Genomic DNA, 14,642 nt, shown 5'->3' with positions numbered 1-14,642 from the left:
ATGGGCAGTTACTAAATTTCTTTGAGATTTAGTTTCCTCTCCTGTAAAATGGCAATAATGTATTTGTGCCTACCTGAGGGGTGCTTGTGGAGAAGATTAAATCCGATTATCTATATGGGATCTCAGCGCAGTGCCTATTTCATTAGAATTTCTCAGTAAACAGCAACTGCTAATGGCAGTAATAGCCATTATAACCCAAGTTCCCAAGTTTTGGTACAAAGACAAAAACCTAACCAGTCAGTCCATGCTGACCAGGTGCCCAAAGAGCTCCTAGAAAAGCTTGATTTTTTCCCAGTGTAAGCCCTGGGAAAAATTAATGCCCTCTCTATCCCACCTAAACTTCCCTTTCTACTATGTTTCCTGGCTTTTTGCTTGGTTTGAAACTGGACTTAAACTGCTGCGCCTCTTTCATTTGGCTTTAGGGACTATGTGGCGTCTGCAATGCAGAGCAACAGAAAACTGGACAGGACATTCCTGGAATTCTGTATGAACAAGGCAGTGGAGACTGGAAGCAGGCTTAGTTTTTTGAAAAACTAGGGAGAAAACTAACCAGATGGCTAGGGTATAAAAAGGTTCTTCTTCCTCTGATGCCTGTGCCATGCCAGCAGACAGGGACCCACAGCTCCCCTAAGATACCCACACATCTTGGCTCTCCCATGATGAGCAGAATAAAGAGATTGCTGCTTAATAGTGTCATGGAAGTAAATGGGACTTCTCACCCTTAAGCTTGCAGGGATGGTGGGGGGCACATAATTATTTAAAAATCTTTCCAGGAGCAAAGTATCCCCCAAATAACATGGGAAGGTTAGGGAGAACACAAAAGCTGACATATTCCTCTGGCTATTCCTGATGGCCAGCTCAATTCTAACTTTATGATGGGAGAATCTGGAGCACACAGTAGGAGAAATGGGAACCCCAGGTTTAGTTCCAGACCCTCCAGCTTGCCTTTTCTCTTTTAATCCCACAGCAGCTCATGCCATATTTATTCCCCCATAAGGTTCAGGTCCCCTTATTGTCTCTTACCTTATATATTCCACATGGCTTTCTTGAATTTTAAATTCCTTAAAGGCAGCGGCCAGAAAGTATACTACTTTGCAGGTATATTTTAAAAAGAACAACTAATAGGTACTCGGCAATTTTATAATATGAATGGTTATATAAATCAAATCGTAATTAAAACTGCCATGTTGACTTTTGCATCAAAAATAATTTATTTTCCAAAATAAAATTTAAATAAATAAAAATAACTCATAATTTAATAAAAATTTTAAAATCTTCTAGTGTCCTTTCATATGCGGTACATTAGCCATCAGTCACTTAAACAGCATCTGCTGGTTGAAGAATGCTTGAAGTAATTGTCCAGTCCCAGAGGCACAGGCTAGGAGATCTTCAGTTTCGGAGGTAACCTGCAAGTCTGTTAATGAAGTAAAAGTTCCTTAGGATTTCCACTCTGACTATGGTCCAGGCACAGTGACTGTACTCCTTGGCCTTCAGGTAATGCAGAATTCTCCCATAATATCTTTTCAGGTGCAGACTGCTCATGAATTTTCCCCTGGTGAAATCTTCTTTCTCCGGTTTTTCTTCCAGGACTGTCTTCAGATGGTTTATCTGATGATAGACATTAGCCAGGAGGTTCTCAACAATAGTCTCATTCCAGCCAGTGCTAGATGAATCTTGTCTGAAAATAGCAAAGATGTTCTGGAGCATCTCATAGATGGTCAATGCGGCGTCCTCCTTCTGGAACTGCTGCAGCTGCTTAATCTCCTCAGGGATGTCAAAGTTCATCCTGTCCTTGAGGCAATATTCAAGCCTCCCACTCAATTGCCACAGGAGCTTCTGACACTGAATATTGCTGCTTCTTTGTAGGAATCCAAGCAAGTTGTAGCTCATGGAAAGAGCTGTAGTGGAGAAGCACAACAGGAGAGCAATTTGGAGGAGACACTTGTTGGTCATGTTGACAACACGAACAGTGTCGCCTACTACCTGTTGTGCCAGACCAAAGGCTTCGAAAGGTTGCAGTTAGAATGTCCTTTCTCCATGGGTATGGCCTATTTATATGAGATACTCCTCTCTCTATTCAGAGGAATTTCCCACTTTCACTTCTCCCTTTCAGTTTTCCTATGTCATTTACATTTTTAGTAGTTTCTAAAACTCTTTATTTAAGCTCCTATCTTATGTTATATATATTAGGGAAAAAGATTTACAAACTGTGAGGTTTTCTAATGTTTTTTAAAGTTTCAGTGAATGACTAAAGCAAATTGTAAAACAAGACTTGGGAGAAAGCAAAGGAAAGCAAATGACCTGAGAATTCAAGAACCTCAAAACACTAAAAGATACAATTGGTCCTTCCTATCCATGGGTTCTGTATCCGTGGATTCTACCGACTGTAGATGGAAAATATTTTTTAAAAATACAATAAAAATAATAATACAAAAACAAAAAATTATGTAAATTTTAAAGATACAGTATTACAGCTATTTAGCATTTATATTGTATCAGGTATTATAAGTAATCTAGGGATGATTTAACATATACAGAAATACATGTGCAGATTATATGCAAATACTGCAACTTTTTATAAGAGGGAATTGAGCATCCTCTGATTTTGGTATCTGTGGAGGCAGCGGGATGGTGGCCCTAGAACCAATCTTCTTTGGATACTGAAAGACTGAGAGATAGATTTACTGAAAAGTCAATCAGGGAATGGTAGCTGAAACTGGAAGGAGTTTTGCCCAATATGATAATAGGTTAGTGTGAGAGGGCCTTGGAAACTTCTGAAAGGCACTGGAATAGTCTAGGGTATAAGAAATTTTCAAACCAACCAGCCACAGCCCTTTTGATCCTACACAGAGGAGAAACTGCCCCAAGTGGAATCACACTTCAGCAGGATATAAACAACAGAGACAAGGATAGAGAAGGCCCAACTAGGGTGGGATGGAGAACTCAGAAGGCAGGCTGCTGTGTTTTTGACCATTTCACAAAAGCTAACAGAAGAGGGAGCTCTGTGAAGTTAGAAAAACCACCCTGAACCACTTCCTGGTTCAGGAAAAATAAGCTCTTACAAGACCAAACAACAGAAAAGTATTAAGATGGAATCTCATACAAAGTTATTAATAGAAAAAAGAGAAGGCTTTGGGAAGATGGCTGATTAGAAGCAGTTGTGGTCTGTGGCACTCTGCTCTTGAAGCCTTTGGCCAGGATGGTCTGACTGCCCTGAGCCTGTCATGCTGTGAGAAAGCCCAAACTAGCTTACAAGGAGAGACCATGAAAATTGGCAGTGTAGTTCAAAATTTTAAATTTCAAGCAATGGAATTGTTCCTTTAACTTGCAATACCGTTACTAGTTATTTACCTATGGCTATCCCTGCAGAAATATGCATGTGTATGTGCACGGGTATTATAGATACATACAAAACATATATAAATGTTTATTATATTACTATCATAATAACAAAGACAAATGTCCATCAGCAGGGAGCTTGTCAAGTAATACTATCACGTGGACAAGATGGAATATTATTCAGCCATCGAAAACGACAATCAGCTGATATAGACCCATATCACAGATACATTTAGTGAAAAGAGCAATACACATAAGAAAGGATATGATATTATCATTTGTTTTGTAAGTTACTAGAAAGGTATACATATGATGCTGTTATATGCATATGATTTTTTCCTTTGGGTAGAATTACTATCTATTAATAGTAGTTACCCTGGGGAATAATGCTGATGGGGTGAGGATGCAGCAAGGAAGAAAAATCTTTATCTTTTCACTTCATACCTTTAGAACTATCTGCATATGAGTTTTTCCTTGTAATGAGAAGAGGTCTGGGAAATAGGGTTATTAGGCTACTAGGGAATTAGGTTGTTACATTTGTAATTTCGTGCACTTTGAGAAAATTTAATAAATATTACTAAATTTTAACATTTGTTTTATTTGCATTTAAAATGTTCTATTATAAGCATATATTATTTTTGTCATTAGGAAATTTGAAAGACACCAGTTAATATTGAAAAATAGAACATAAAATTGTACATACAACATGGTTATGCAAAAATATGTAGAGAAAATTAATAAAGGAAGTAAACCACCATTTTAATAGTGGCTTGATTTGGCTTGTGAAACTAAAGAGTGATTTTTTTCCTCCTTATATTCTTTGTATTTTCCAATTTTCCGCCAGTAAACAAGTATTGTTTCATAATAGACTAATTTACATTATAAAATAAACGTGTCCCAACCTTTCTGGTTATTCTGCCTCTCTATGGGTTTCATTCTCTCTGGCCTTTTGGCTTTTGCAGGCCAGCTCTTAGCAAGACCTTGGCCATCTCATGCATTTTAAAAACAATGAGTTTCAGAATATTAATAAAAATCTCGGCTCTTCCACTCAAAAATGTCTGTTATGTCAGTGTTTGAGTAATTCCTTGGGGTTTTGACGAGCATTCTCGGATTAGTCTGGAATCATCCATGGCTCATAGCACAAAAGCCAGTGCAAGGAGCTTCAGAGGTTAGTCAACCTAGAGATGGCCGTCCCTCTCAGGAAAGAGGAGACAGTCTATAGAGTCTGGTCACTGGGTCCTGCTCCTATAGAATGACTTGCAGGCTTGTATATAGTTAACCTTTCCAGGTGCAACAGAAGGCCTCATCACTGCCCACATCAAATGGCCTCTTATCCTCCATCTGGAAATGGTCCTTAGAGAGTTCATAATCTAATACAATAAAAACAACAGTAGTGGCGGTAGTACTAGTTATCATTTATTAGGCACTTGCTATTTGCCATTCTTTGAATAATCCTCATAGTAAACATTTGACATGGCTTATTATCATCCCCATCTTACAGAGGAGGGAAATGAGGCTTAGAGAGGCTGTGTGATGTGCCCAAGATACACACTGCTAATAACATGGGTAGATTGCACTTAAAACTGTGATCTTTCCTGTAGAATATCAAGCAGTCTATGGCTGACATCTTCAGATAGGTTCATGGTGTCAACCATGATGGTGATGATGGCTCTCAAAGAAAAAAAAACTACATCTAGTGGAGAAGATGAGAAGGCATTCATTGCCCTTAATGCAGGCAGTGTGCCTAAAGAAGTGGTATGATCACTACAGGTAGAGGTGGCTGTGGTGAGGTGATGTGCTTGAGGGCATTCAATCGGTACTGTCCAATAAAGTCACATATGCAATTTAAAAAGCTCTAGTAGCCATATTGAAAGAGGAAAAGAAACAGGTGAAGTTAATTTTAATAATATGTTTTATTTAGCATAGTATATCCAAAATATTATAATTTCAACATGTAACCAATATAAAATTATTCATGAGATAATTAAATTTTGTGTACAGTGTTCAAAACATAATGCACATTTTTACACTCACAGTAGATGTCAATTTAGACTAGTACCATATAAAATGCTCACCAGCCACATGTGGTTCATGGCTAGCATGATAGACAATAGATACCGTGATATCCACAGCTCTAGATAGACAGAGACCAGCACAAACACAGCCAGGAGAATGAACAAGTTTGCAGGAGCAAAGACAAGGAGCTTCAATTGTGGACAGGCTTCATTTTAGGAATCAAGGAGGCTGAGGGTGGAAAAGTCAGGTTGAGCTGTATTACGGAGTCTTGAATGCCAGAGTGTAGCATTTGGACTTAATTCAAGAGGTCTTTGACAGAGAAGAGACTGGAGTTTTTTCCCTGGGCAGAACAATAGGCAGAAATGTTAGAGGTGATTGGAACAGGGAGAGGCGAGGAGAAGTCCTGCCCAGAGGCTCTCATGGCTGTGGAGGGTGAAAATAAAGGCCATAGCTGTGGAAATGGAGCCAAAGGAATGGAAACAGAAAAATAAAAAGGGATTTTTTTTTCTGGTTTCTTCTCTTTGTTCTCTAGCTACTTCCTGCTATTGCGTTCATGAGGTGCTTCCTAATACTCCACTTCCAGTTGCCTTTATGGAGTTTCTCCTCTATCCCTTCTCCTGAGCATTAGTAGTAATCTTGGCAGAAGCTCACCTATGAATGGGTTAAAATTTCTTCCTTTTAAATACATCATTTTAAGTTTTAGCTTCATTTCTCTTCTTTTATTAGAGTTGTATCAGAATAACTAGGAAAATTTATTTAACCTTCTGTCTACCAGGGAAACCTATTTCTTAGACCAGCCCAATGTGTATCTGCATTGTAAGGGTTAGTGCCCGAACCCTTTCCCGTCATCTTTTCCTTTGTTATTTGTCCCTTCTGTGGACATTATTTTTGCACACATCCTTTCCTCCCCTCGTTAACTTTCCGTTGTATGAAAAAACTACTTCCAGTCCTTGTACCAGTTCCTTGTGGTTAATGAGGTTTGGAGAGACAGAGTGACATTTAGAAAGTAAAACTTGAATGACATTTCTAGTCATTTGAAATCACTTTAATTTGGAACTGCTTTTCTATAAATTTCAGAGATAGGAGCCAATTTGTCCTCCTCTTTTGAATATAATTATCTATGCAGGACTACTATGTATCTAGAAATAAACATTTTAGTTGTCTTCTCTTCCTCTTTATATCTTCAATTATTTTTCAAGGAAGAGGGTCCCTATCAAAGAATGATAAATTATACAAGATGAAGAGTTATTGAGAGGTCCATAAGCAGTGGCAGAACATAAATGAAGTCAAAAGCAATCTTTCAGAAATATCTTGGGAAGCCAACAAATTCTTTCATAAGAGGTTAATACATAAAAGGGAGAATCCCCATTTCCTCTTTTAAGAAAAAGTTTATAAAACAATAATATACATAGAAAATTGTGCATACATCTTAAGTATATAGCTCAATGAATTGTTATAAAATAAAAACGTCTGCACTCTTCTGTAACCACAAACTAAACATTATCAACACAACAGAAATCGCCCTCTTGTTCCCTCTTAGTCTCTTGGGGCTGCTCTAACAAAACACCGTAGACTGAATGCCTTTTAAACAACAAGCATTTATTTTTATAGTTCTGGAGGTTGGAAAAGCCAAGACTAAGGCCCTAGGAGATTCAGTGTCTGATGAGGGCTTGCTCTTTGCTTTGTATACAGCGCCTTCTCATTGCATTCTCATATGGTAGAAGGGTGGAAACAAGGTCCCTCAGGCTCAGGCTTCTTTTATAAGGCACCAATCCCATTTGTTAGGGCTCTTGTTCCATTACCTAATTATCTACTAAAGGACCCACTTCTTAAAATGATTGCATTGGGGATTAGGTTTTAACATGTGAAATTTCAGGGACACAAACCTTCAGACTATAGCACCTCACAATCATTATTCTCTCTCCTCTCTCTCGTCACTACTTTCTTCTCCCAAAGTCACTACCATGCAGTCTTTTAACACTCTATATTCTGTCTGTTTTTGAGCTTTGTATAAATGGTTTCTTACCCTCAATAGAATGTCTGTGAAATTCGTCTATCTTGTGTGTATAGTTTATTAATTTACATTAATGTGTTTTACCCTATTTAGAAGTATACCACAATGTTTTATCCCTTCTACTACTAATAATTTTTTAAAATATTTGCCATGATAATTAATGCTCCTATGAAATTCCTTGTCTGTATTTTTTACTGCACAATAGTACATACTTCTTTTGGGTATATGCCTAGAATGAAGTAACTGGCTCATAGAATATGTATATGTTCAGATTTAGCAGATAATATTGTAATGACTTGCCAAATGTTTGTACCAATTTACATTCTTACTAACAGTGTTTGAGAAGTTCCAGTTGTATCAGACTCCTGCCAACTTTGATATTGTCAGTCTTTTTAATTTCAGCCATTCTATTGTTGTACAATAATACTTCATTATAGTTTAATTTGCATCTCTCTGATTATTAATAAGTTTCAGCATCTTTTCATATGTTTATTGACCATTTGGATATTTTCTTTGTGAAGAGCCTGTTTCAATCTCTTGTTGACTTATCAGATTTTAAAAATTATATGCAGATGACGTAATTGTTTACATTCAAAATACAAAAGAATTTATAGATAAACGATTAGAATTCAGCAAGGTCGCCAAGCGCAAGATCAATATTAACAATCAGTCATCTCTCTTTAGCAACAAAAAGGTGAAAAATTACATTTTAAAAATGACACCGTAGATGATGTACAAAAATAATCTACTTGGAAATAAATCTAGGCAAAGAAGTGCAAGACTGTTACCTAGAAAACTTACAAATTGTAAATGAGAGGTTAGTGAAGATTTAAATGAATGAAGATCTAAATAAACTTATAAATTGTGAGAGAAATTAATGAATGTCTAAGTTAATGCAGAAACGGAGAGACATACTATATTCATGAACTAAAAGACTTAATATTGTGAAGTATACTTTCTTTCCACATAAATTTGTAGTCAATATGTTCACCCCAAAAAAGCTGTTTGTTAACTTGCCAACCTCATTCTAAAATGTATATAGAAGCCCAAAAGACAATAACAAAAATATTCTTGTAGAACAAAATGGGAAAGAATGTTCCACTAAATATCAAGATTTAGAGCAAAGCATGAGATGTGTGGGGATAGACAGTGAGGCTGATAAAATAGAGTAGAGCTCAGAAACAGACCCATTGATATATGTAAGTGACTTATGAAAAAAATATGGCATTTTACAATGGGAAAATGATGATCTTTTTCTTTTTTAGAAAAACAGGGAAATATATTTATATGTAAAAAATAAAAGGGAACCCATAAGTCATACCATACACACAAAAAAATTCCAGTGAATTATAAGTCTAAATGGAGAAGGCAAAACTTTAAATCTTTTAGAAAATAATATAGAAGCATGCCATCATGACTTCAGTGTAGAGAAAAATTTCTTATGACTCAAAGTCCTAACCACAAAGAAAAGATTGTTAATTAGATTGCAGGAATATTAAGACTTATTTTTAAAATTAAAAAACCGTTAAGAAAAGTCAGGCCATAGAATGACAGAAAATATTTGCAACACCCCAGTAAAGAGAATTGTAATATGCAGATTATAAAAAGAAGTCTTACAAATCAGTAGAAAATAAAACTAGACAAAAATTTGAACAGATGAAAGAGAAACTCTAAATAATCATTACACATGAGAAACTCAGTCTCAGAAATCAGAGAACTATCATTGCATATACACTAAATTAGAGAAATATTAAAAGGCTAAGTAACATCAGTGGCAATATTGATAGTATATAACCTTGATGTGATGTGATGAGAACAGTACTTTACCCCATGGGCTTCCTCCCCAAACCCTTACCCCGGTATAAATCATGACAAATATACTTTAAAAACCATTACCCTATATCTAACCAGTACTCCTCAAAACTGTCAAGGTCATCAAAAATAAGAAAAGTCTGAGGAACTGTCAAAACTAAGAGGAACCCAAGGAGACATGAGAATTATATGTAATGTGGCATTCTGAATGAGATCCCAGAATAGAAAAAGAACAGTAGCTAAAAAACTAATGAAATATAAATAAAGTTTGAACTTTAGTTTTTTTTAAAAAAAGAGTAGCATTAACATGGCAAAGCCATTTTCATATTTTTCTTGAACATTAAGTACAAGTCTATAAGTAAAAAATTTTTAAGTGTAGTCTGGAACATTGCCAGAAACAGAAGTACAGCAGCTATCTGTGCTGTCGCCTAACTCTCCATAGCTGATTGGTCTAAAATGAGATACATCAACGCTCCTCCATGTTTTTTGTTTTCTTTTTAAATGAAAAACTTTATTTTTTAAGAGGAGTTTCAGGTTCATAGCAAAATTGAGAGGAAGGTACATTCAAGCTGAGGAAGTTTTCCTCTATTCCTAGTTTACTGAGAGATTGCATCATGAATGGGTGTTAAATTTTGTCAAATGCTTTTTCTGTGTCTATCAATATGACCATGTGATTTTCTTCTTTAACCTGTTGATGGGACAAATTACGTTAATTGATTTTCAAACGTTGAACCACCCTTGCATATCTGGAATAAATTCTACTTGGTTGTGGCGTATATTTTTTGATACATTCTTGGATTCTTTTTGCTAATATTTTGTTGAAAATGTCTGTATCTTTGTTCATGAGAGATATTGGTCTGTTGTTTTCTTTTCTTGTAATGTCATTTTCTAGTTCTGGTATTAAGGTAATGCTGGCCTGGTTGAATGATTTAGGAAGTATTCCCTCTGCTTCTGTCTTCTGAAAGAGATTGTAGAAAGTTGATACAAGTTTTTTTTCTTTAAATATTTGATAGAATTCACTAGTGAACCCATCTGGGCATTGTGCTTCCTGTTTTGAGAGGTTATTAATTACTGATTCAATTTATTTAATACATATAGGCTATTCAGATTGTTTATTTCTTCTTTTTACGTTTTTCAGATTATGTCTTTCAAGGAATTGGTTCATTCTATTTACTTATCAAATTTGTAGGTATAGAATAGTTTATAGTATTCTTTTATTATGCTTTCAATGCCTATAAAATTTGCAGTGATGTTCCCGCTTTTATGTTTGATATTAGTAATCTGTGTCCTCTGTCTTTTTTCCTTAATTATCCTAGGTAGATGCTTATCAATTTTATATATCTTTTCAAGAACCAGACTTTTTATGTTGATTTTCTTTATTGATTTACTGTCTTCAATTTTATTGATTTCTGCTCTAATTTTTATTTCTTTTTTTTTTTTTTTTTTTACTTACCTTGGATTTAATTTGCTCCTATTTTTCTACTTTCCTAAAGCAGAAGCTTAGGTGATTAATTTTTACGACTTTCTTTTTTTCTAATATAGCACTCAGTGCTATAAATTTCCCTATATGCACTGCTTTCACTGGATTCCACATATTTTGTTAAGTTGTGTTATTTTCATTTAGTTCAATATATTTAAAAGTTTCTTTTGCCAACCAAGATTACTTTACCCAACAAAGTTGACCTTCAGAAATGAGGGAAAATAACAACTTTCCAAGACAAACAAAAGCTGAGGTAGGATGGCACTACTATACCTACTTACAAGAAATGCTAAAAGGAATTCTTCAAGCTGAATAAAAGGATTCTAGTTAATAACATAAAAACATGAACGAATAAAACTTACTGTAGGAATAGGAACAGCTCTGGTCTGCAGCTCCCAGCGAGACCAACACAGAAGGTGGGTGATTTCTGCATTTCCAACTGAGGTACGCGATTCATCTCACTGGGACTGGTTAGACAGTGGGTGCAGCCCACGGAGGGTAAGCAGAAGCAGGGTGGGGTGTTGCCTCATCCGAGAAGCACAAGGGGTTGGGGAACTCCCTCCCCTAGCCAAAGGAAGCTGTGAAGGACCATGCTGTGAGGGATGGTGCTATCTGGCCCAGATACTATGCTTTTCCCATGGTCTTTGCAACCCATAGACCAGGAGAGTCCCTTGGGTGCTAACATCACAAGGGCCTTGGGTTTCAAACACAAAACTGGGCAGCCATTTGGGCAGACACCGAGCTAGCTGCAGGAGTTTTTTTTCACACTCCAGTGGTGCTTGGAATGCCAGTGAGACAGAACCGTTCACTCCCCTGTAAAGGGGGCTGAAGCCAGGGAGCCAAGTGGTCTAGCTCAGCAGATCCCACCCCCAGAGAGGCCAGCAAGCTAAGATCCACTAGCTTGAAATTCTCGCTGCCCCCACAGCAGTCTGAAGTCAAACTGGGACACTCGAGCTTGGTGGGGGAGGGGCATCCACCATGACTGAAGCTTCAGTAGGCAGTTTTCCCCTCACGGTGTAAACAAAGCTGCCTGGAAGTTTGGACTGGGCGGAGCCCACTGAAGCACCTCAAAGCTATTGTAGCCAGACTGTCTCTCTAGATTCCTCCTCTCTGGGCAAGACATCTCTGAAAGAAAGGCAGCGGCCCCAGTCAAGGGCTTATAGATAGAACTCCCATCTCCCTGGGATAGAGCACCTGGGGCAAGGAGCGGCTGTGGGCACAGACAGCTTCAGTAGACTTAAATGTTCCTGCCTGCTGGCTCTGAAGAGAGCAGCAGATCTCCCAGCACAGTGCTTGAGCTCTGATAAGGGACAGACTGCCTCCTCAAGTGGGTCCCCGACACCCATGCCTCAAGATTGGGAGACACCTCCCAGCAGGGTTCGACAGACACCTCATACAGGAGTGCTCCAGCTGGCATATGGCAGATGCCCCTCTGGGACGAAGCTTCCAGAGGAAGGAGCAGGCAGCAATCTTTGTGTTCTGCAGCATCCACTGGTGATACCCAGGCAAACAGGGTCGGAGTGGACCCATAGCAAACTCCAGCAGACCTGCAGAAGAGGGGACTGACTGTTAGAAGGAAAACTAACAAACACAAAGCAATAGCATCAGCATCGACAAAAAGGATGACCACACAAAATCTCCATCTGAAGGTCACCAAAAGCAAAGACCAAAGGTAAATCAATCCATGAAGATGAGGAAAAACCAGCACAAAAAGGCTGAAAATTCCAAAAACCAGAATGCCTCTTCTCCTCCAAAGGATCACAACTCCTTACCAGCATGGGAGAAAAACTGGATGGAGAATGAGTTTGATGAATTGACAGAAGTAGGCTTCAGAAGGTGGGTAATAACAAACTCCTCCGAGCTAAAGGGGCATGTTCTAACCCAATGCAAGGAAGCTAAGAACCTTGATAAAAGAGGAATTGCTAACTAGAATAACTAGTTTAGAGAAGAACATAAAGGACCTGATGGAGCTAAAAAACAGCACAAGAACTTCGTGAAGCATACACAAGAGCTGAACTGATCAAGCGGAAGAGAGGATATCAGAGATTGAAGATCAATTTAATGAAATAGGCTTCAATATATAGATTTGGAGAAATTCAAGAGCTAATAGGCACCACACCAGAGGCATTAACAGAAGATGACTTGACAGAGATAAGTGCTTCTGAACCAGTGCCAGACAATGAGGAAGAAGATATAGGAGAAGAAGTGCCAGAAAACAAATTGGCATTAGACAATCTGGCAGAAGAGTTCTGATTATTCAAGACTGCTTTTGGCTTCTTTTATGACATGGACCCCTCTACAACATGGGCACTGCAACTAAAGCAAATGATGGAAGAATGATTGGTACCATATATATAAAAATTTTTAGAGAAACAAGCAAAAAAGTTACACAGAAATTATGATTTATTTCCATAAAGTTACACTGTGCCTGCTTCTTCTGCCTCTCTTTCCACGTCCTCACCTCTTCACCTCTGCCACCCCTGAGACAAGACCAACCCTTCCTCTTCCTTCTCCTCCTCAGCCTACTCAACATGAAGACAAGGATGAAAATCTTTATGGTGTTTCATTTCCACTTAATAAATAGTAAATATATTTTCTCTTCCTTATGATTTTCTTGATAACATGTTCTTTTTTCCATCTTACCTTATCGTAAGAATACAGTATATAATACATATAACATAAAAATATATGTCAATCAACTATATGCTATAGGTAAGGATTCTGGTCAAAGGTAGGCTACTAGTAGTTAAGTTTTGAGGAATCAAGAGTTATACACAGATTTTTAACTACACGGGTGTCAGTGCTCCTAATCCCTATGTTGTTCAAGAGTCCACTATAACCCAAAACAGCAGTCTCCAAACAAGGTCTCTCTTGGCAAACTGAATGTTTGGCCATGGTACCCAAAGGCAGAATGAAGATTAAAGTGGAAAAAAATATATATATATATTAATATATTAAAGTCAATATAATATATATAATATAATATATATTATATTATATACATATATCAATATAATATATATATATGAAGTCAAGGGTGACTTTATTTTGCCGAAATTACATGCTTCCCTTTTACAATGCATCACAGAATCTGGGAGAATTAGAGACTCCAATTCAAATTAATAGTTAGAACTTTTTGCTTGTATCTTAGCAGATGTAATAAGCCAAAGCTATTAATAAAATAGTTTTCTTGTCTGTGGTAATGATTTAAATGAACTGTTTTGGCATGATGCAAAATTTGCATTGCTCTAATATCCACTTTATATTACAATGTATCCTGGTTTGGGAAATTTTTTTTAAAGAATAAAATGTATTTCTTGTAGACAACATATATTTGGTTCTTGCTTTTTGATCCACTCTGACAAGCTCTTTTTTTTTTTTTTTTGAGACAGAGTCTTGCTCTGTTGCCTAGGCTGGAGTGCACTGGCACGATCTCGGCTCACTGCAAGCTCCACCTCCTGGGTTCACGCCATTCTCCTGCCTCAGCCTCCCGAGTAGCTGGGACTACAGGCACCTGCCACCATGCCTGGCTAATTTTTTTGTATTTTTAGTAGAGACGGGGTTTCACCATGTTAGCCAGGATGGTCTCGATCTCCTGACCTCGTGATCCACCCGCTTTGGCCTCCCAAAGTGCTGGGATAACAGGCATGAGGCACTGCGCCCAGCCCAAGCTTTGTCTTTTAATAGTGCATTTACACTATTGACATTGAACGTGATTAGTGATGTAATTAGATTAATATCTACCATACTTATAACTGTTTTCTACTTGTTGCTCTTTTTCTTCATTCCCAATTTTGTTTTCCACTCTTTTTCTGCCTTTTGTGGTTTCAACTGAGCATTTTATAGAAGTCTATTTTCTCTCATTTCTTAGCATATCAGTTATACTTGTTGCTTTTTTTATTTTGAAAAAACTGTTATGTGTTAAGGATTTTTTAAAAAGTTTTTATTTTACCTTCATTTATTTCTTCTCTGAGAAATTTC

General features: G+C 37.3%; 1 protein-coding gene across 1 annotated transcript; it reads right to left on the bottom strand.

Moving 5' to 3' along the window:
• Positions 1 to 1,187: 1,187 nt before the first annotated feature.
• IFNB1 (interferon beta 1) lies at positions 1,188 to 13,565 on the bottom strand. The gene has a single exon (XM_055092090.3). It carries the CDS (start codon positions 1,951 to 1,953, stop codon positions 1,390 to 1,392), a length of 564 nt encoding a protein of 187 aa, XP_054948065.1. The 5' UTR covers positions 1,954 to 13,565; the 3' UTR covers positions 1,188 to 1,389.
• Between the last annotated feature and the right edge of the window lie 1,077 nt (positions 13,566 to 14,642).

Source organism: Pan paniscus, chromosome 11 (genome assembly GCF_029289425.2).
Source record: "Pan paniscus chromosome 11, NHGRI_mPanPan1-v2.0_pri, whole genome shotgun sequence".
Lineage (NCBI taxonomy): Eukaryota > Metazoa > Chordata > Mammalia > Primates > Hominidae > Pan > Pan paniscus.
This window is presented reverse-complemented; position numbering and strand designations above follow the sequence as displayed.